General features: G+C 42.5%; 1 protein-coding gene across 1 annotated transcript in view; it reads right to left on the minus strand.

Moving 5' to 3' along the window:
* GLDN (gliomedin) overlaps positions 1 to 10,392 on the minus strand; it is a 68,759-nt gene extending 58,367 nt beyond the window's left edge. Inside the window, exon 1 of the mRNA XM_004281274.3 lies at positions 9,841 to 10,392. Coding sequence (XP_004281322.1) covers positions 9,841 to 10,203 — 363 coding nt within the window. The 5' untranslated portion in view covers positions 10,204 to 10,392. The remainder of the gene's footprint in view (positions 1 to 9,840) is intronic.
* Positions 10,393 to 24,074: the final 13,682 nt, after the last annotated feature.

Here is a 24,074-nt window from a genome sequence, read left to right on the forward strand (position 1 = left end):
AATACTAAATATCAGTAACAACAAGCTAACATATATTGAGTTCTAGGCACCATGCTAAGGACTTCACATAGATTATTGAATTGAATCCTTATGATAACACCTAAGGTAGATACTACTGTCATTGCCTTCTTAAGAATGAGGAAACTGAGATTCAGAGAGGTTGAGTGATCTGTTAAAGGTCACACAGCTAAGAGGGGAGCTAGGAGTAAACACACATAAAGGCTTTCGGGTCTGCCTTTTAATTTTTAGACTTGTAAAGACCTCTCATAGAGAAGACAGAATTCTTCTTGGAAGAAATGGGCTCTCCTTTCCTTGAATATTCTTTTACCCTTCAGTTTTCCTTCCCTCTTTTTCCTCTCATATTCAGTCTCAAAACAAATTTAGCATCCTCACTTCTAAACTAACCCACTTTAAGTTCCTCAATTCTGTCCATGATGCTACCATCTTTGGATGGATCTGGACCAGGTGGCTCCTTTCTCTTTCTTATATCCAATTAGTTCCCAACTTCAATGCATCCTTATTTCTTGGTATTTCTAGGATCTATATCTTCTCCATTTCTGATGCCATCACCTTAGCCAGACAGAACCATTTCCTGCCTGGACTAATGCAATAATTTCCTAACTTTCTTCCTGTCTCTTGTCTCTCCCCTGTGCAGTCCTTCCTGCATTGTACAGACAGACCTGTCCTATAAAACCACATTCTTCATGATTGCCCCTTGAAAAATTCTCCCAATTGCCCATCAGATTCATTCTCAACTTTTCAAAAGTAGAAATTCAAGGCTCTCTCTCATGTAGCCATCTTAATTCCTCTCCCACAGCCCAAACTCCCCAGTGCAGGAAAGCTTCTTGCTCTTCCAAGCCTTGTACTACGTTCATTCCTGTCCCTAGACCTTGGCTCAAGTTATTACCTGAACTTGGAATGATTTTCCCTCCTTGCCTGCTCAAATCTCACCAACCCTTCATTGCCCATTACAAGTTCTGTCTCCTCCATGAAACCTGCCTTCATCACTTTAGTGAGGATTGATTTTCTCTCTTTGTCACTGCCCTGATGCTTACTGTAAAGGATTTTTCTCTAAAGGTCTTCCTGTTCACAGGGATTGATTCCAAGGTCCTCAAATGCTGCCTAAAGGGAGAAGGCCTTTTCTACCTTTGAGAGAAAGGATTCCAGACCCCAATCACACTAAATTACTGAAAAACTGGGGAATTATTTTGCAGCTGCCAGCTCATCATTTTAGCTTGGGTACAGTTATCCACAATGCATTTCCAAGTCCTTCTCAGTTTTTACATACAGCCAATGCAGGATCTCCAAAGTTCCCAGCACTTTGATAAGCACAAGAAACTTTCTGAGTGGCAAGATGAAGGGGTTATTCTACCTATTGTGTTCAGAACAAATTGCATTTTAAGTGATCTTTAGTTGGCCTTGTTGTTTTAACTCTACCTTTCAGTAAAGAAAATTGTGTCTCAACTTTAGTCAGACTAGAAGTAAATTATATCTACTTAAAATATAGAGCTATTAAAACCCAAAGAGCTACATAAAAAAAAAAGCAACTGATGGGCTGAAAAATGCTCCCTTTGTAGAAGAATTACAACCTAAAATCATCATCTTGTTTTACACAACATGACCTTTAGTCTGTAGATAAAATGCATGTAAATGAAGCTTGAATGTCAACTAGATTTGGCCAAGGATTTTTTCTGGTGCGGGGGGAGGGAGGGAAGGAGAGTTTGAATAATGTAGATTTTTTTTAAACGTCTTTTTTTCCAGATAAGTATGTTTTATCAGATATAAAGACTATTTTGATAGTTCTCACATAGGTACCTACATCCTAGAGAACATGAGACCCCTAAGAAGTAAATTGTTCTCCTTTCTTAGAAGTTTTTTGCTCTACCTTCCACTCACATTTTGTCAATTTTCCAAATGAAAGCACCCAAAACTTTTTTCAGGACTGCCACCAACAGGAATCAGCAGGAGTTAACAACAGCTACGCCAGTCAGAAATGGGGTGAATGTGGCTCTCTTCTAGTGGGTGTCAAACCTCGTCATCAGTGGCCATGAAGAAGGGGTGAGGCCCCAGGAAAGCCTGAACTGTTGAAGAAGGCTTGTTCCCATATCAAGGCTAATTCTGTTTTGTTTTCAATGACAAGATGATTTAGGTTGGTGTGATGCCACCCTAGGCTTCAAAAGGCCAAATATGATCCCGAAGCAGCAGCTGATAAAAGCACATATGATCAGACAACTTGGCATTCTGAAGAAAGTGGAGATGAAGAGTAAACCCAGAAACAAGATACTGAGGGCTTTGGACAAGGAGGGCTGCATGATAAAGTCATAGTGATTAATCTCAGTAACAGCAACAATGAACACTTACTGGAAATCTGACTATACCAGGCACTGTCCTTTACCTACATTATTTCCCTTAAACCTCCTAACAGCCCTATGAGGTGCATGCTATTATCTTAATCTTACAGAGGAGGAAACTGAGGGTTGGGGAAATTAAAAGACTTGCCCAAGGTCACCCAGCTACCAAGCTGTGGGCCCGGGATGAGAATCCGTCTGACTCGTGCGTCAGACGACTGCCACAACATACCTCAGGGAAGCATCAGGGAGAGAGAATTGGGCTGCAAACCTGACTGTGAAGAAGGAATCCCAGGCCTCTCAAGTTAAGGGCAGGAACACAATGGCTGAAGGTGGCAGTAGCGCCATGTGGAGGTGAGCTTGGAACAGCCAAAGATGGATCCTGAGACATGGGCTTTACAGAGGATGAACAGCCCCTTGGCATTGGAAGACCCGTGATCTGAGCAGTTGTTCTGCAACTCACCCAGACAGGGCTCTCCGCCCAAGGATCTCAGCCTGTCATCTAGTGGGCAGTGGTACAAAATGACAGGCAGGTCTGAGGGATTCTGCTGTCTCCCCAGACTGGAGTGGCACTTTTCCAGGGGGGGACCATGACTTTGAGTTCATTTTATCCTTGGCACAGTGGCAGTGAAGGTTGAAGGAAAGGCAGGGAAACAGCAGAAAAAGATGAGAGTGGACAATTCACCAGCCCAAGCAGGTCCATCCTGCTCAGGCTGTAAAGGCTCAGTAGGCTTGTTCCTGTTGCCCTCACCTCTGCTGCTTTGGCTAGAAAGAAGCTAGGAACTTTTGAATAGCCACAGGACCTGAGAGCAGGTCCAAATGGTTTAATGCCTTTCATGTGGTCAACACAACTTCCCTGTCCCTACGGGTCCAGATGCTCAGTCTTGACCCATTTGTTTCTCACATAAATCCTTAGAGAATCATGACAACTGTACATCTACACTGAATGCTTTATTTTCATGTGTGCAAAATATGTGTCAATGAAGAAAGTGTCTGAAGGATGTAGCTAAGGGGCCAACTCTCTCCTGTCTTCCTCACATACCATCATGACCTGATACGTGAGTGAAGTTTATGGGTGTGTTCACAGTACCAATACCAGACACAGTCTTAGCAGAGATGTAGCTTCAAATTCTCTCTTACCCTTGATACCTGGAAATGGCTTCTAACATGCAAATTAACCCCACAGTGTCAGATGTGACATCCCAAGTGCCCACGTGCACATGCTGCTATGAGGAAGGCCACAGAAACCCACCTCCCAGTCTCTCCATGTGGGTTATTACTTTGGCTGCCCAGTCTTTTTTTGTTCTGCTCTATCAGGCCTCTGAGCTCTCATTAGGGTCCACTTCATGTGACAGGACCTAATGGGGTATATGTTTCTCCCCTTCAACTGAAGAGAATAGATGGGGTGTGAAACAAGGCCTAGATATGGGGTTAAATGGGTGGCTAAAAGCTGTCCTAACACTGACTGCTCTTGACTTGGGAAGTCAGCTTATGGGGAGCAAAGGCTTAAGGGCTGGTTCAGCCCCACAGCCTCCCTCTAGAGTGAAACCACAGTCTCAGGGCAGCTCTGTCCTGGGCTCTGTTTCCTTGTGGGAGGTCTTAAACTCCAGGGTTAACCCTATGCTAGAAGACCCCTGATTTTACTAAATTAGCTCTCCAAAGGAACCATCCCTAGCACCCCTCCGTTCCCATGGACCACTGTCTAAATGAGAGGTTGGCAAAGTTTTCTGCAAAGGACAAGACAGAAAATATATTAGGCTTCGTGGGCCGTATGGTCTCTGGCGCAACTACTCAGTTCTCCGGTTGTCATGTGTCAAGCAGCCACAGACAGTACATAAACAAGTGGGCATGGATGTATTCCAGTAAAACTGTATTTATGGTTACTGAAACCTGAATTTCATATAATGTTCAGGTGTCGTGAAATATTATTCCTCTTTTTATTTTTTTTTCCTATCCATTTATAAATTTAAAAATCATTCTTAAGTCATGGGCTGCACAAAAACAAGTAGCAGGCTTGATTTGACCTTAGGCCATAGTTTGTTAACCCCTGGTCTAAATCCTCAGCTTTTACACCCTGGAAGTGACCCAGTTCGAGTGGGAAAGGCAGGGGTTACCTTCCTTTCCTTCAAGGAAATATAGCATCCATACAAGCAGAAGTTGTAACTACAGGTAATGTAATTTTTGTCCCCTGTAAACAAGATAATGCATAGATCCATATAAGTGTACCTCATAGCAATCATCATGAAAAGTTCTGTTTGCTATAATGCATTACTGCTTAACATAGCTGGAATCTCCTCCTTGAGAATGACCTTCAGAACACATGTTTGTGAAAAGCCATAGTGACAGGAAATCTCCATCCTCCAAAGGTGGAGTTAATGTTTAGAGACAGCCAGAAACAAAACAAAATGAAACAAACCAAACCAAACTGAATGCAAAAAACCATCTCCATTTAACCACCAATAATGATAACAATGGCCTAGATACGACTATCCTTTCAGAACCAGGCTGGGAGATCAGTGGTGGGGGTGGAGGTTGTGCTGGAACTAAATAAAGCCATTTTTGTTCAAAACTACTCATTATTATGAGGTGAGCCTGCTGCAAACTAAGCTTGGAAGTCCTAACATGGCCCCTAACAATGTGAGTGTTGTTTGCCCAACACACTGCCAGTCAATTCAAAAACATTTTGAGGGAATTTTTGTCAATACTTCAAAGCCAAGAGATTTCACATAAAAAGTCAGATTTTTTACTTTTCTTGACAAAATTAAAAGATCAGGCACACTGGGCTCTCGTTCTCATACAGCAGCCACAGCAAAAGCCTCCCCTATAGACACAGCACATGAACCGTGGGCTGGAGCAGTCCCTACCATGCCCTATGGCCCCCAGCCCAGGGGCAGCTGCCATGCAACCTTGTGCTTATGGCCTTTTCACTCACGATAAGAGTAACACAATCACATGGTTCAAAAGTCAAAATGATGCACAAAGCTATGCAGTGAAAGGCTCATTCCCACCTCATCCCCACCCTCCCTAATACTTTTGTTAATTTCATTTATTTTTTTCCCCCTTCTTCCTTACACTTTTGTCACTTAAAATATATCCTGGGGATTGTTCCCATAGCAGAACACAGAGAATTTACTTATTCTTGTTTTACAGCTACCTCGTATCCCAGTGGATGTATAGGTCAGTTTATTTAACTAGTCCTGTAGTGGACACAGGTTAATAGTCTTCTCTTTTTACAAATATTCTGCAATGAATAACCATGTGCATACGTCATTTCAGAGGTGATAAAGTCTGTTGTGCAGGATAAATTCCCACAAGCAAGATTACTGGGTCAGAGGGTAAATGGGTTTGTAATCCAAAGGTATTGCCAAATTGGCTTCTATATGGGTTGTAGCATTTTGCACTCCAAACAGCAATGCAAGAGCATGTCTGTTTCCCTTCAGTTTCCCCAACAGAATATGTCGACAAACCTTTGCAGTTGCCATTCTGACAGGTAAAAATTATATTTCAGAGCAGTTGTAATTTGCATTTTTGAATCAAGAGTTCTTTTCCTGTGTTTTTAAGAGAAATTTGTATTTCTTTTCCTGAGAACTATCTGTTCCATACTCCTACTGAATTCCTATTTCTGTTGCAGATTTCCCTATTAAATTCTTATCTTTTTAAATCAACTTCTAGAACTGCTATATATATTCAGAAGAGTAGCCCTGTACCTATGATATGAGCTGCAAATATTTCTTTCCAGTTTGTCATTTATCTTTTGCCTCTGTTTATGGTGTATGCATTTGTTTTTATTGTTTGTGATGCAGTTTTGTTGTTGTGTGTGCCTTTTAAATGTGGTTAAATTTACTTATTTCATTGTTTGCTTCAGGCTTTTGAGTTATAGTTTGAAAGAAAGGTATTCCCCATTCCAAAATTAAAAATGAATTTACTCATATTTTCTTCTAGCAATTTTAGAGTTTCATTTTTTAAATGTAAATCTTTGATCTATTTAAAGCTTGTTAAGGTGCACATTGTGAGAACTGAAACTTTCTTGGGTGCTCGACCTAAGATTTCAGGGAGGATGATAAAGCTACCAGAACATCAATAAGAGTGAGATCTGAAGAATGGGTGAGAAAGAGCAACTGATGAGAGGAAGAGGGAGAAGAGGGGTGGTGAGGGAGTGGAGACTAAACAGAAGCAGCATCTCCTGCAGGAGTTCCTGGCAGATGGGTTCCATTACTCACTGGTACCCAGGGCCCCTTTTATTACTTTTCTCCAAAGTAGCCACTTACTTTTAAAGATTTAATGTGTTTGGCCGTACCAAACTAACTGTACTTAAGTAATCATTAGTTATGTTGCCCTTTCAACAAAGTCATTTACAGCTGCCAATCAGTTTCCGGTCAGACTGTGCTAACCAGAATGACCACGCTGAGTTGATGTACTTTCAGCCAAAAGCACAGAACTTAGAAGTGTCAGTTGGCTTAAGAAGACTTTTTTGGAAGACTTTTTGAAATGCTGAAATTAGTCTGCATACAGCTTACTTCTTTGTTCCTAGATCTCTAAGGACATGGGGCTTCTGATTTCACCCTCATTCAAGACCTACTGGTGCTATATAAAAGGGCAAGGGAAAGTGTAGACTTCAACCTTCAAAAGTGGGCACATTGAACTCCATGCTGTACACTAAATAGTTCTCTTAGCAGCTTTTCTACTCAAGGTGCCCTGAGAAAGTTCTTAAAAATTGTTTCCTCATGTGAATAATGCTCTGTTCTGAGAAAAACAGAGAGTAAAAATGAGAAAAATCTGCAAAGGTGAATGGTGAGAGTGTTGCTAAAATAAAGTATGTAAAGGGCTTTTCACCAATTAAGTTGGTTCCTCTGCCCAAAGTAGAGGCCTCAAGGGAGAACTGATGAGCGTGAGATGCTTAACACAGCTGACCGTCATCAGGAAGGCATGCCAAGGTCCTTTGTGTTGGTGAGTGGGCACCACCCCTATCAATTAATTCAGAATCTCTGGGAGGTGGGGCCTAGGTATCAGTCATGTTTAAACTCCCCATATGATTTCAATGTGCAACCACTGCTCTGGAACGGTGTTATTCAAAGTGTTTTTCTCAGACCAGCAGCACTGATGTCAGCGGGAACTTGCTACAAACGCAGAAGCTCAGGCCCCAACTTAGACCTTCTGAATCAGAATCTGTATTTTAACAAGATCCCCAAAATATTCACATGCGCATTAAAGAAGCCATGGGCTAGAGGAGCTTTTCTCAAAGTGTGGCACCTAGACCACCTGTATGAAACTCATCAAGGGGTTGGGAAGGTGGGGGAAATGGGGATCAGGAAGGAAGCCAATTCTGGAGATTATAATTCTACAAATCTGAGGGTGGGGCCCTGAAATCTGCATTTTTAATATGTTCCCAGGTGATCCCTAAGCCTACTGTTTGAGAACTACTCCCAAGAGGAATATGATAGTGGCTTTCTCCTGGCCTGCATAGAAAGTCCCTCAGTGACTCCAAAAGGTCAAAGCATACCCATTGCAAGTGGAAGATGAGTTGGGGATAATCTACAAGTGCTTCTCAGCCTGACAAATGTAATGTTTCTGCCGACTTGCAACAGAGCAGGTGGTGGTAGTTAAATCAGCTTTCATATTGACACAGAAATGAGTCTCTGCGTTCTCTTGGGTTAGCGACTGAACAGGATGCAATTTGGATACATAAGCCTCTACCTTAAAAGCAGGATTAAAAATATAAAATGTTGATGTTCAGATGCATCCTTCTCAGATGATTTCAAAAACCCCTCAAAATGTGTGGCGGAGAGCCAAGAAAGAGTAAATTCTCTTAAGGAGATCTCTTTGTTTTACAGAGTTCTTTTTTTTGAAATTTTTGCTTGGGCCCAGATTTCTAAATGATAACGTGGGTAAAAACTGAATCCAGGAATGGAAAATGTGATCTTTCTCAAAAGATGTGTTTGAAGTGTGTAGTACTTCCATGTAGTTTTACTTTATCTTTTTTATATAAAATACTCCTTGATTGATTGATTGATTTTTGGCTGCGTTGGGTCCCTGCCGCTGCCCACGGGCCCTCTCCAGCCGCGGCGAGCCGGGGCCACTCTCAGCCGCGGTGCTCGGGCCCCTCATTGCAGGGTCCCCTCCTGCCTCAGAGCATGGGCTCCAGGCGCGCGGGCCTCAGCAGTTGTGGCTCCCAGGCTCACTAGTTGTGGCTCACGCAGGGGCTCCAGAGCGCAGGCTCAGCAGCCGTGGTGCAGGGGCCCAGCCGCTATGCCGCATGTGGGATCCTGCCGGACCAGGACACGAACTCTTCCCCCACCCTCCTCCTCCCCTCCCCCCTCCCCCCTCGCATTGGCAGGCGGACTCCCAACCACTGGGCCACCAGGGAAGTCCTCCATGTAGTTTTAAAAGCACTTCAGCTCATGTAAGATATTTTTAAACTTCTATAACAGGTTTAAGTGGATTTATCTTCAAATACCTAGGATTCCAAAATATGGCTCACACTTGACTTGAGGTGACAGAACTGAAATCTTTGTAATTTTAAAGTGAAATAAGACCATAGTGGTTGTAACGGATAATGAAATGAAATGGGGAACTGCAATGTGATCTAAATGTATAATTACTGAGTTAAAATCAGCAAAAGCAAAGAAAGTTAACACTAGAAAACAGATTTCTGAGGCTTTGCTTTAAATACTTTTTTTAACAGCAGTGTTTCTTAAACCTTCTGGGGGTAGTGCAATGGAGCCCCTTTGAAAATCTAACGAAAAGCTATGGACTCTCCCTAGATGCACGCGCCTGCGAGAGCACACGCTGACATTTTCTGAAGTTCCATAGACTTTTTAGAGCCCATATGATGAACCACAGCTTTGACATTGCGTTTTAAGAAAATTGCTCTATGTTGATTTCCACTATTTGTAAGCACTTTAGACACAAGATTAAGTTTCTCCGTAGAAAGGTCCCGGGGTTGGTAAAATTAGGGCTGATTGTTTTCACTTAAACAGAGACTATTAGGTCGGCAGTCTTGTGCTGATGAGCCGAGGCCAGGTGAAACGCCGGAACACTAGATCATGCCAGGGAAAGAATCCCTTTATTGAAGAAGCCTGCGCTCTCTCAGAAATGCTACCTCCGTGCTCTCAGGGGGCCCCTACGAATTGCACAGGCACAGCCCGGGGCTGCTGTGGCTCCTGGCACACCAGAAGGTGAAAACTTATGTCCAAAGTTAGGAAGCAGGCTCTTAAAAACACTGCCTACTCCCCTCATTTATCTGCAGACTGAACGACGTCAGAGGTGGAAGACTTACCCCTTCACTCCCTCCCCCATTTAACAATGAAGAAACTGACCCCAGAGGGTTAAGGTGCTTGCCAAGGTGACTTCCCCAGAGGGCTCACACCCAGGACCTCTCCCCACGGCACCTTGCCGTCTGGCCAGGGGAGGAGAGGGCGTCTAGGGCTCTCTCCCCACACTGTACGCCGCTCACCCCGGCGGGGGCGTCAAGGGGAGTTGAGACCCCGCCTACCGGCACCATGGAGTAGGTCATCATCAACAGCATGTCGTGGCTCTCGGCGCGGATGTGCTGCGCCGGCTCCCCGCCGTGGCTGCGCTTGTTGCGCGCGGCGCTCACAGGATCTGGCGGTGGCGCGGACGCCCGGCGAGGTGCGTGACTCAGCTCCGCCAGGAAGGCGCGCAGGGCGCTATCCTCGCGCTGCTCCCGGCCACGCTGTGCCTCCAGCGCTCGCAGCGCCGCGCTCAGCCCGCGCCACTGGCACAGCGCGAACACCGTGCCCACAGCATTGAGCGCCGAGAGCAGGGCCACGGCAGCCAGGGCGCCGCGCAGCCCCCAGCCCGCGTCCCCGCGGCCTCGCTCCGCGCCTCCGGCCATACTCTGTGCGCCTCGGGCCAGGTCGGGCAAGGCTCTGCCACCTTTCAACCCCGCAGCCTTTATACGCTGTGGGCAAGCTGTGGGCTGGTGGCAGCGCCGTGAGTCACGCCGCCCTTTTGGCCTGGCTGGCGGGGCGGGTTGGGGACAGTAGTGGTGGCGCCCGAGCAGCCCGGAGGGACAGGCTGGCGGAGAGGGGGAGAGGAGCGAGTGGAGACAGTCCGCGGAGGGGGGCAGGGCTCACGCTCCTGGTGCCCAGCCAAGCAAACCAGCAAACCCGTCTCTCCTTCCTTTTCCCCCGCTGCCCTGCGCGTGGGCATTGCCGTGGCCCAGACGGGCAGAACGAGGGTCAGACTGAGGGGGAGAGCAGGAATTCTTATGGCCTGAGAAGTCGCTGGATTCCACCCCCTCCTCCCCCCACACTGCCCTCTCTGGAGAAAAGGATCAGCATGCCCAGATGCCAAGGCATGTGCCCACTGTCCCTGGGAGGTCTGCTGCTGGGCTGGGTCCCAGGCTGCCTATCATTCCTCCCCAGGGTCATAAGGCCTCATGTGGCCACTGAAGACCCCACTCGATCTTTCCTAGGAAGGGAATGGCTAGAGACAGGGAAACAGCTGGCATTGGAGGGTTAAAAAAGCCACCCATCCAGAAAAGCCCAGCCCTGCATGACAAGCAGGAATTATCTGTGAAGGGAGATTATTCAGGATGTGACAGGCCAAGAACTCTCCCATGAGACCCATATCTGGGAGGTAGCAAGGTGATGAGAAAAAAAACTCCAGAGTGGAAATCAGGAGAACTGGTTCAAACCCTATCATGCTGCTAGCCAGCTGGGGGGCTTTGACATGTCCCAAGACCACTCTGGACTGATTCTGAGGTGCTCTCTGGCTGAAGGGTTCGGACTCTGGGTCCCTGCTGGACCTTACCTTACTTAGCCTGTCTTACTTGAGGGGGCAGTTGCCTCATACCTCCTGGCTACCCCTTCACAGCCCCCACCATTTCCTGTTAGCTCATTTGCTTGCTGTGCCTCAAGGGCCACTGTCCCCCCCTCCCCCAAGTGACTGAGGTCACTTCTCAGTCTCCTCCAAGGACCTCTTCATCCCTATTTTACTCAGCTTTCTCTAGAATGGCTCTGCCTCCCTGGGGCCCCAGGGCCTGCAGGAGGCCCTGGTCGTGTGGGAAGCCACAACTAGAAGACAAGATTGCGGTTTCCACAGCCCATTATCTCAGAGGAGGAGGTGGCTCCCTGCCACTGAGCCAGCTGGAGCTTCAAGGTTCTGTGTCAAGGTCTGGATTCCTGAGTTTTAATTGGGACATTGACCAACTTGCATATTCTTAAAAGAACATCCAGGATGAGGAATCAGGAAAGCATGAAGGCCCAAGTGGTTCATGAAGGACCTCAACTATGGGGACATGATGTATGGGAGGGGATGGGGGTGATACAGAAAATGTTGTCCAGTTCCTCCCAACTCCAACATATTATGACCTATTGGAAGAACTGCCATGTGCCCTCATCTCTTTTCATCTAGGCATAGGATGCCAACTGTCAGGCTTAGGACCAATGGGGAGAAGCCATGGAGAGACAGAGTTGGAGGTCGGTCGGCCCCAGTAAGATTTTCATTATGTCACTAAAAACTTACTGAGCGCCTACTGTGTGCTGGGCACAGTAATGGGTGTTGGAGGTACAGAAATGAACAAGACAAGCAGCTTTTTCAGTGTAAGCAGTTGGAGTCCCATGGAGCCTCCCGAGCTTCTCTTTAGCCTAACATTCATACAGTTTCTATTGCCAGACCATCTGTTTCTATTGCCAGACCATCTGTCACCAATGCCCACCATTAACAACAGAGTATACAGCTCCTGAGGTTAGTGGTCACATCCTGTTTAACCCTGTCTCCCCCCAACAACCAGCACAGTCCCTCGCTTAAAATGGCCATTCAATAATTACCTGTTAAATGAGCAAATTAACAAACGAATGAAAGGCTGTATGGTGAGGGCAAGGCTATGTTAAATGATGTGTGTGTAGTGGTGGTAGGGCTTAAGAATGAAACCCTGCTTATGCCACAGAACAGGCCCCACCTTCCTTGGAAGGCTGCCTGTCTAATGGTCAGGAGAGTGAAAGTAGCCTGACACACACATCCCCACCCTTTCTGGTTCAGAGCCCACAGGCAGTAGAAGATGTTCAATGGACTTTAGTGTGGTTGGCTATGGGCTGTCTGAACTTGCTGATATCCATATACTGTGCCTGTGCTGTTGACCAACTTCTTAGTTCTTCCAGATCTTAGTTCTTTAGTTGGGTTATAGTATGCTTAAGGAAGGGACCTCTCTTCACTGTGTCCATCACAGCATGGACTTGTGCAAAGTAGTAATATTTGATTAATTGATTGTCAATGCTTTTTAAGGAACAGAACTTTGAGTGGGTGGTAAACTTGGCCTTTTGTCTGAATACAGTGACTTTGAGATTGGTTATGTGGGGCGCTTCAATCTGTGGCTTCCTAAGCCTCCTGAGACTTTTTGAGAGGCTGATATGTCTGTGTAGGCTGCCCTGTCTAGTATTCTCTGGATGAGCTGGTACATTCTACCTATTATTAAAAAATAAAGTTAGCTATTAATCTGGCCTGTTTTGTTGATATAGGGGGTTCAAGATACAGCAAGGACATGGGGAGATATCTGAGTTTCCTTTTCTGGAGACCAAAGAAGCCAAGAACATCATGTGCTATCTTTACGGTGAGAAGTAGTTTTTCCATTAAAAGGCAGATGCTTCGTTTCCAAAGGTTAAATAGAATGGTCCTTAGAAAATGATTCCAGCTGGTTAACTTTAGGGCCCTGGAGAATAAAATCCAATTCAAGAATATGCTCCAACTTCAATTCCATGGCATTTTCTCCTGATTGTGAAGTGAATAATTTTCATTTACTTTAAGGCCTGGCACTTGGGTATTTTGGTCCAAAGGTTGGCAGCTATGTTGTGACTTCTGATGGTGCTTTGCTGCCTCCCCAGCCCCACCCTTCCTCTTTGCCACCGGTTAGGGAGAAAGTCTCTCTAATAATTGCCAGCATGTACGTCTATCTTCCGCCCAACCACCTCTGGTTTTAACTCCCCATTTCTACATTTTAACCCCAAGAAACTTCAAGCCACCCAACCAAAGTTAGAAATTCTCTCATTTTCCTTGTTTGTTCATTCATTTAATGATTCATTTATCCACTTATTCAACAAATCGAGTGCTTACTATCTGCCAGGAACTGTGCCAGGAACTAGGAATAAGATAGAGAGCAAACCCAGACACCATTCCTGCCTTCCTGAAGCCTACAGTCTAAGAGGGGAGACAGATAAACCAAGCACTCACAGATGAGAGGGTATAATTCTAAATGAGATGATGAGATGGATGCCCTGAAATAAAGGAGTGTGATTCTGTGAGATTATATCACCGAGGTACCTGTCCTAGACGTGGAGTGTGGTGCCAGGGAAGGCTTCCCAGAGGAACTGATGGTGCTTGAGTTGGAAACTAAAGGTGAGTCGTCATTAACTAGGTAACAGTTTGGGTGGGAGAGTTGCAGGCAGAGGGGAGAGCATGTGTGAGGCCCTATAACAGGAGGTACCATGGCTTATTTGAGGAACCATTAAGAAGGCCAATGTGGCTGCAGCATGGAGAGCACTGGAAGCAAGGAGGGGAGGGAGTGAAATGAGGCTGGAGACAGAGTTAGGGGCCAGTCTCTGTGGGTGGGACTTTGTAGGGCTGGGGTCTTTACTGTTAGAGGAGTGGGAAGCCAGTGAGGGGTTTTAAGTGTATGTGTGTGTGGGGGGGGTTGGTTTCGTGGATGACAGATGGCACTGTTTCATTTTCAAAGATTACCTTTTCTTGCAGGGTTTGCAGTGGCTCTTGTCACTACAGAAACTATGTATGATCTCTGACCCGCACCAGGCTAAATCTCAGCCTTTAAACCCACTTTTCCAAATGAAATAAGAAAACATTGAGTTCTAGAAAGTGCCACTTTCTCTTTCACTGTACATTTAAAGGTAGTTGAAAAATATAACTGCAACTAACATTGAGATGATTTGGCTAATCTTGATACTAGCTGGGGTTTTTATATAATACCCAGCAGATATTTGCATTTTCTGAGAAGTCAGCCTTTGGTGCTTCAGGCTGAGACCACCAAATCAGGTTATGCCTAGGGTTAGGAATAAGGCTAGATGATATTGTTTCCCTTATGAGATTTTGGTCTAAGTTGATCAGGTAACAGATTTCCACCTATCATAGTTAGAGTTTCTTAGGCCTTTGAGCAGCCCAATTATTGTTGGACATGGAGCTATCCAAGGTTGTACAGCAGTGCTATCTCAAATTTCCCCTCTACCCTTTCTGTGCTTTGTTTCCTTTGTTTACAGTAAACATACCCCCCCATCCCATCCTGCCCTTTTAGCACATGGTAGCCAATTGTCACAGACTGGGTTCCCTGAAGCAGATACTGAGATACAATTTGGGGTGCAAGATATATATTAGGGATCAGCACCTATGAAGGAAAGAAAGAGGAAGTAGGATTGGGCAGAAGGAGAAGTCCAACTCAGTGCAGTTCTGCCAAGCCTTGGCCAGCCCACTGGGAAGCTCTGGATTGAGCATTGCCCATCAGTGTCCTGTGTCAGGCCAGAATGACTGGGCTTCCTCCCTCTTCTCTCTGGGTCACAGGGCAGATGTGGGCTGCCCTGGGGAAGGTGTGGCCTTGGGCCAGGCGGCTCTTGAAGCTGAGGCACACCTTGACCTCACTCCCTGCAGCAAGTCCTTCCTTGAAGGGGGACATGGGCACATCTCCATGTCCACATATCCACCTGATTAGTGACAGACAGGTCCCCAAATTCCAACATTAGTAGACTCTTAATTGTAACCTTGTCAGACTGTTGAGAAAAGTCTTCTTTTTCATCTGGAGTTATGGCCTTTCAGTAAATTAAAAAAGTGATTGTTTTCAGAGGCTGAAGGAAAAATATGAAGAGGAGCTCCAAGACTGGCTTTGAAATGGCTATATCCGTGGAAGTAAGATAATACTGCAAAGCCCCACTTAAGAAACTTGAACCGCTGTTTTTGCAAGGACAAAACAAAGCTTTATATGTGTAGAGCAGTTCAGTTTCCAAAGTACTTTCTCATGTCATTTGAACCCCATAATAAGCCTGTGAAGTGAGCAGGGTAAGTCTTACAACCATTTCACAGATGGAAAAGCAAGGCTCAGGTGGGGTTAAGTGCCTTGCTCAAGATCATCCTGTTGTAACCTCACCAGCGTTTATCCATGCCCTCTTCATTGAAAGTGGGAACCTTCTTGGCCCCAATTTTGGCCAGTTAGGAATGCTCAAGATCATGGGCAGAAAGTAGGGGAAAATAGGGCAGGGAAAGAATTCAATTTGATGAAATGGAAAAGGGCTTAGAGTGGCACTTGGCTCCAAGGCTTAAAAACAAAGGCGGCGTAAGCACTGAATGCTAGAATGTGTGAGCTTCACAAGGGAGAGGAAACCAGTCCCCAGTCTAACATTTTATGGAGGGTTCACAGAGAGCAATGATGTCAGAATATGATTTCCTGGAGACTAGGTAGTGGAACCATCATCTCTGCATCTCAGAGATGAATAGTGAACCTGAAAGAAAGGTTAAGTAGGAGTCTGAGAGCCCAGGACCTTTTCTTCCTGGGATCAGAAGCCAGAGTGACAAGCAAGATTATATATGCCTCATCTCTCCAGACGCTAAGTGGGAGGGACCAAAAGGGATTCCTGCCAATATCAAGACTGGAGAAGATGGCACTACATCTACAGAGCCAGGGAACTGAAGCCAGGCATTGGAGGACTGTCCCCAGCCAGGGGGAGTGCAGATCAGACTACAGAGCCTGACTGCGATGACTTCTTTTTCTTTTTTTCTAAGAGATGTGCACAGCTGTGATACTGGGCTTTATCTCTCCCATCCTTCTCTCTCTCTCTCATTCTTTTTTTCACGATCTTACAAAACAACTAGGAATGAATTATTCTTGTGTGTCATTTTACCTTCTTTCAAAACATGTTATCGTGGTAAAAACACTTAACATGAGCTCTACCTGCTTTACAAAGTTTTAAGTATATGATACAGTATTGCTGACTATAGGTACAATGTTATACAGCAGATCTCTAGGATGTATTCATCTTGCTTAACTAAAATATTACATCCTTTGATTAGTAACTCTCTATTTCATCTTCCCTGGCTCATCCCCAGTCTCTGGCAACCACCATTCCACTCTTTGTTTCTATGAACTTGACTATTTTAGATACCTCACATAAATGAAATCATGTAGTATTTGTCTTTCATAATGACTTTTTTCATAATGCCTTTTTAGCATAATGTCCTCAAGGCTCATCCATGTTGTCTCATATTGCAGAATTTCTTTCTTTTTTAAAGGCTGTATAATGTTCCATTGTATGTATATACCACATTTTCTTTATCCATTCATCTGTTGATGGACATTTAGGTTGTTTCCACATCTTGGCTATTGTGAATAATGCTACAATGAACACAGAAGTGCAGAAATCTCCTTGAGATCCTGATTTCAATTCTTTTGGGTGAATACTCAAGAGTGGGATTGCTGGATCATGTGATAGTCCTATTTTTAACTTTTTGAGGAAACTTCATACTGTACCATAGCAGCTGTACCATTTTACAATCCTACCAACAGTGTACAAAGGTTTCAGTTTCTCTACATTCTCACCAACACTGTTGACTTTTGGTTTTTTGATGATAGCCAGTGTGAAATGATATCTCATTATGGTTTAGATTTGCATTTTCATGATGATTAGTGATGCTGAGCAGTTTTTCATGTACCTGTTGGCCATCTGTTTGTATTATTTGGAGAAATGTCTATTTAAGTAGTTAGCCCATTTCTTTAATCGGGTTATTAGTTTTTGTGCTATGGAGTTGTAGGAGTTCCTTATATAGTTTGGAGATTAACCCCTTATCAGACATATGGTTTGCAAATATTTTTTCCCATTCCATATGTTGCCTTTTTACTCTGTTGATTGTTTCTTTTGCTGTGCAGAAGTTTTTTAGTTGGATGTAGTCTCACTTGTCTATTTTGCTTCTGCTGCCTGTGCTTTTTGTGTTAGATCCATGAAATCATTACCAAGACCAATATCATGAAGAATTTCCACTATGTTTTCTTCTAGAAGTTACAGAGTTTCAGGTCTTACATTTAAGTCTTTAATAAATTTTGAGTTGCTTTTTGTGTATGATATAAGGGTCCAATTTCATTCTTTTATATATATATACAGTTTTCACAACACCATTTGTTGAAGAGACTATAATTTTCCCTTTGTGTATTTCTCAGCACACTTGTCAAAGATCAATTGATTGTATATGCATGAATTTATTTCAGGGATCTCTATTCTGGTTCATTGTCTATACTTCTGTCTTCATGCCAGTACCATACTGTTTTGACTACTATAGTTTTGTAATATATGTTGAAATCAGGAAGTGTGATGCCTCCAGCTTTGTGCTTCTTTCTCAAGATTGATTTGGCTATTCATGGTCTTTTGTGGGTCCATATGAATTTTAGAATTGTTTATCCTATTTCTGTAAAAAACTGCCATTGGGATTTTGATAGGGATTGAATCTGTAGATAACTTTGGGTACTATGGACATTTTAACAACATTAAGTCTTCTAATCCGTGATCACAAACTGTCTTTCCATTTGTGTATATTTTCTTTGATTTCTTTCACCAGTTTTATAGTTTTCAGTATGTAAGTCTTTTACTTCCTTAGTTAAATTTATTCCTAAGTATTTTATTATCTTGTGCTATTGTAAAGGGACTGTTCTCTTAATTTCCTTTTCAGATAGTTTGCTCTTCGTGTATAGAAACACAACTGATTTTTGTATCTTTACTGAATTTGTTTATTCTAACGGTTTCTAATGGAGTCTTTAGGGTTTTCTATTTATAAAATTGTGTTTTCTGCAAACAAGGTCAACTTTATTTCTTTCCTTCCAGTTTGGATGTCTTTTGTTTCTTTTCTTACCTATTTGCTCTGGTAGGACTTCCAGTACTATGTTGACTAAAAGTGGTGAATGTAGGCATACTTACCTTGTTTCTGATCTTAGAGGAAAAGCTTTAGTTCTTCACTATTGAGTATGATGTTAGCTGTGGGCTTCTCGTATATGACCTTTATTATATGGAGGTACTTTTATGCTGTCCTTAGTTTGTTGAGGGGTTGTTATCATGAAAGAATGTTGAATCTGTCAAATATTATTCTGTATCTATTGCAACAATCATGAGATTTTTTTCCTTTATTCTGTTATGTGGTGGCACACATTAATTAATTTCCATCTGTTGAAAGATTTTAGCAACCCAGAGATAAATTCCATTTGGTTATGGTGTATGATTCTTTTAATGTGCTGTTGGATTCAATTTGCTAGTATTTTGTTGAGGATTTTTACATCTATATTTATCGTGGAGGTTAACCTGCAGGTTTTTTTTTTTTTTTTTTGCGGTGTCTTTATCTGCCTTTGTTATCAGGGTAATGTTGGCCTCATAAAATGAGTGTGGAAATGCTCCCTCCTTTTAAATCTTTTGGAAGACTTTGAGAAGGATTGGCATTAATACTACTTTAAATGTTTGGTAGAATTCACCAGTGAAGCCATCTGGTCCTAGGCTTTACTTTTTTGGGAGGTTTTTGATTACTCATTCAATCGCTCTACGAGTTACAGGTCTATTCATATTTTCTATGTCTTCATGATTCAGTCTTGATTCTTGTCTTCATGATTCAGTCTCATGAAACATACATGAGTGTATGTTTCTAGAAACTTACCAATTTCTTCTAGGTCATCCAATTTGTTGGTGTATGATTATTCATAGTAGTCTCTTTTGATCCTTTTATTTCTGTGGCATGGGTGGTAATGTCTCCTCTTTAATTGCTGATTTTATTTATTTGAGTCTTCTCTCTTTTGTTCTTAGTGTAGCTTAGGGTTTATCATTTCAAAGAACCAGTTCTTAGTTTTGTTGTTTTTTCCTGTTGATTTTCTATACTCTATTTATTTCTGCTCTAATCTTTATTTCCATTCTTTGACTAACTCTGGCCTTAGTTTGTTCATTGTTTTTCTTGAGGTGTAAAGTTAGGTTTTTATTTGATATCTTCCTTCATTTATAGTGTAGGCATTTATCTCAATAAAATTTCCTCTTAGTATTTTTTTTGCTACATCCCGTATGTTTCAGTATATTGTATTTTGTTTCTGTTTGTCTTGAGGTAGTTTTCTAATTTTCTTTTTGATCTCTTCTTTGAGTTAATTGTTGTTTAAGAGTGTGTTGTTTAATTTCCAGACATTTGTGAATTTTCCAGTTTTCCTTCTGGTATTGATTTCTAGTTTAATTCCATTGTGGTCAGAAAAGATAATAATCTTAAATTTGTTAAGACTTGTTTTGTGACCTAACATGTGATCTACCCTGGAGAAAGTTCAATGTGTACTTGAGAAGAATGTGTGTTCTGCTGTTGGGCAGAATGTTCTGTGTATATCTGTTAGGGTCATTTGGTCTATAGTGTTGTTCAAGTCCCATGTTTTCTTATCAATCTTCTGTCTGAATGTTCTATCCATTATTGAAAGTGAGGTACTGAAATATTCTACCATTTTTCTATTGCTTTCTATTTTCCCCTTCAGTTCTGTTGATGTTTACTTATATGTTGAAGTGCTCTGATGTTGGGTGTGTATATATGTATATATATTGTTATATCTTCCTGGTAGATTGACACTTTTATCTTATATACTTATTTGTCTCTTGTAACAATTTTTGCCTTAAAGTTTATTTTGTCTGATAGAAGCTTAGCCACTTTTACTCTCTTTTGGTTACCATTTGTATGGAATATCTTTTTCAATCTCTTCATTTTCAGCTACGTATGCCCTTAATCTAAACTGAGTTTCTTGCAGACAGCATGTAGTTGGGTCTTGTTTTCTTATCCATCTAGTCACTCTTTGTCTTTTGATTGAAGAGTTTAATCCATTTACATTTAAAGTAATTATTTATAGGGAAGGATTTCCTATGACCATTATGTTAATTGTTTTCTGTTAATCTTGTAATTCTTTTGCCTGTCTTTTTCCTCTCTTGCTGTCTTACTTTGTATTTTGTTGATTTTTATTTTTGTATTGATAGGCCTTGATTCCTTTTTCTTTTGTGTAACTTTAGGTATTTTTGTGTCTATGGTTACTTTGAGGCTTACATAAAATATCTCATAGTTATAACAATCTATTTTAAGCTGATAACTTAAATTCAATCACATACAAAGACTCCACCCTTTAACTTCTCCTGACCCTCCTTATGTTACTGTTGTCACAATTTACATGTATTCATGTTGTATCTCTTTTAACATATTTTTTAGTTATAGTTATTTTTAGTACTTTTGTTTTTTAACTTATATACGAGAATTAAAAATGATTTACCCACCACCATTACAGTAATACAGAACTCTGCATTTGTGTATATATTTACCTTTACCAAGATTTTCATGCTTTCTTATACTATTGTGTTGTTTTTAGTACCCTTTTATTTCAATTTGAAGAACTTCCCTTTAGCATTTATTATTAGGAGGTCTAGTGGTGATGAACTCCCTCAGCTTTTGTTTGTCCGGAAATTCTTTCTTTCTTTCTTTCTTTATTTGCTGCACTATACGGCATGCAGGATCTTAGTTCCCCGACCAGGGATCGAACCCACACCCCCCTGCAGCGGAAGCGTGGAGTCTTAACCACTGAACGGCCAGGGAAGTCCCTTATCTTCATTTCTGAAGGGCAGTTTTTGCCAGGTGTAGTATTTTTGGTGGCAGTTTTTTCCTTTGAGCACTATGAATATATCATACCATTCCCTTTTGGCCTGCAAAGTTTCTGCTGAGAAATCACTGATTGTTTTATGGTGGCTCACTTGTATGTGACAAGTTGCTTTCCTCTTGCTGCTTTTAAAATTCTTTGTCTTTGACTTTTGACAATTTGATTATAATGTGCCTAATGTGGGGTTTTGTGGGTTTTTTTTTTTTTTGGTTCACCTTATTTGATGTGTTTTGGGTTTCTTGGATCTGGATGTCTATTTCCTTCCCCATATTTGGGAAGTATTCAGCCATTATTTCTTTGAATAAGCTTTCTAGTCCATTCTCTCTTTGATCCTTCTGGGATTCTCACAATGCATCTATTGGTCTATTTAATAATGTCCCATAAGTCCCTAAAGCTTTCTACACTCTTTTTCATTCTGTTTTTCTTTTTGCTCTTCTGACTGAATTATTTTCAATGACTTGTCTTTGAGTTCACTGATCCTTTTTTCTATTTAATCTAGTGAGTGGCTGAGCTCCTCTAGTAAATTTCTCAGTTCAGTTATTGTGTTCTTCAGCTCCATGATTCCTGTTTGGTCCTTTTCTTAACATTTTCTATCTCTTAGTTAAAATTATAATTTTGTTCATGCATTGTTCTCTTGACCCCAGTGAGTACCTTTATGACAGTTATTTTTAATTCTCTGTCAGATAGATCATATAATTCCATTTCATTAGGGTAGTTCTCTGGAGATTTATGTTGTTACATTGTTTGGCACACCTTTTCCTTGGCTTTCTGTGTTAGTGTCTGTGCACTAGACAAAGCAGACTGGCCTTGTACAGGAGGAGACTCCCACCAGTCAGCCTGGCCAGCAATTCTGAGGGCCTCTCAGTCGTTCATGCTAACCTAGTCCATTTCTTTTGTTCTTTGCAGTCTCCAGGTGTCTAGGGTCATTGGACACTCTGTCCAACTTCTTCCCTCCACAGGGAGAATCTGGGAACTGGGTTTTTTAAAAAAACCTGCTTGCTCTATGCTGAAACATGAAAGGATACTATGGTGACTGCCAGCCCAAATCTCTCTCTGTTCTCACTAGCCCCCAGGTGGCTAGATTTTGCCAGGTCACATCAACATTCCAAGACAAGCAAGTCAGATGCCAGTCCTGTAGGAAACCCCCAGAAAGTTGTGGTATTAGAAGCCTGAAGAAATCTTTCCCTTGCCAAGGAGAATCAGGCAGCTATGGCTTTTGTTTGTTCACTCTGTGCTGAGTAGAGGGGAGAAGCCATGGTATCTACCAGTCCACATAGCTGTCTCTGTTCTCCTCTGTGTGGTTAGACTGTGCTGGATACATCAGAGCTCCAAGACTGGCAAGATGGAAGCCAGTTGTATGGGAAGCCCCCTCAGAAAAGTTGGGGCACTGGACATGTGAAACAACTCTTTTCCTTCCTAGGAGAAACTGGGAGCTAAGGTTTTTCTTCTTGATCATATAGAGCTGTGCTGGGGGTAGCAATTCTGGCAAAAGGGTGTCCCTAGTAGCTTCAGCAAGTCTGGCTTACTGTTTGCCTGGGGTGCATGAGACTTTCAGTTGGTTTCTGGATTTCTCACTGAGAGAATCTGTCCATGAATTGCTGCTGAATTGGTGTGTTTGTGGGGGGAAGGAGGGCCCAGGTCTTCCTACTCTGGATCCATCTCAGATATTACTCTGAGATGACTTCTTGAATGGAATCATCCTGCTTTCTTAAAGCTGGGCATGTAAGCACCTGATCTCTAAATTGCCCCTTCTTCTGTGTTCATAAGAAGGCACCAGTATCTGGCATCAGTAGGTATCCTGGCAAAGGGACCTGGCTAGATGAGAGGGAGAGGAATCATACAGGTGCACTGAGTTTATCTTTGTTCCTGAGAATAGGAGATGTGAGAAAACTGGGAAATGAGAGTCTTCCTCCTGTGGCCTTGATAAGGGGACTAATACCCACCATTTGTGGGTCTGCTCCTTCTTAAGGTACCCTAGCGGCTGGAATGGAGCCCAGAGAGCAGACATAAGAAAAGACTACCATAAGAGGGACGAGCAATACTTAGAAGAGGCTTGCATGAAACCAAACCAATAGTAGAGAACAATGATAACTTTAAAAATAAGATCAGGATGTAAAGATTGCAGTAGAGCATAAAAAGACTTTCTGAAACCAGAAGATAAGATCTGCAGACAAATTAAGTAGATGGAAAAGAGGTAGTACTTAAGTAATAGGAAGTAAAATTTCCAAGGTAAATTAAAGGACTGAGTCTGCTGGTTGGAAGGTTTCAGTAAGTTGTGGGCAAGACAAATGAGTCATAGCTTGGTAAATTACTGGTCTGAGAATAAAAAGAAAACCTATACTCTTCCAGAAAGAAAGTACAAGTTACTTACAGAGGAAGAAGTATCATGGGGGCATCAACTTTCTTATCTATAACACTTGAGGCAGAGAAGACTGGAGTGAATCAGGCAAAGATTACCAGAAAAAAAAACCTGTATACTGAGAATACTGTAGCAAGGTCTTACTCCCCTGTCAGAGGGATAGGAATATATTTGAGGATATGCAAGGATTCAAAGGACATGTCACCCACATCTTTTATCAGAGAAAAAAGATGTTAAGAAACGATCTAACCAAACAATAAATGAATCAGCTTAAAGGCTTCAGGATAGAGGGAGGATGGAAAAGAAAACAAATAATGTTGAGCAAGAATCTGTACAATATATAATTAGTTATATTTGGATGGATAATAAAAGACCATTTAGAAATGTGTAAGAGAAGTGCTCAAAATAGAAGAGACATATTTCAAGGGAAAAAACCTGGAACTAAAAGTACTGAAGAAGAAAGAGGGGAAGTAAAAGTTTTCCACAGGTCTCATGTTGCGTGTGAGAGTGGGAAGTGAACGCATTCTAAAGATTTCATCCTGCAGAGGAGGAAGAACAGCAGGAGAATAGAGAATCTGGAGGAAATAGTTGGACACATCTTCATATAATGGGTCTGACTGAGTGACACAAAGGAGGCAGCTGGTAGAATGGAAGAGTACAGCTCCCAAACTAACAAGGAAAATAAAAGAATTGAACAGCAACTTGAGTTAATTAATACAAAGGA

The sequence above is a fragment of the Orcinus orca genome, chromosome 2, assembly GCF_937001465.1.
Source record: "Orcinus orca chromosome 2, mOrcOrc1.1, whole genome shotgun sequence".
NCBI classification, from domain to species: Eukaryota; Metazoa; Chordata; class Mammalia; order Artiodactyla; family Delphinidae; genus Orcinus; species Orcinus orca.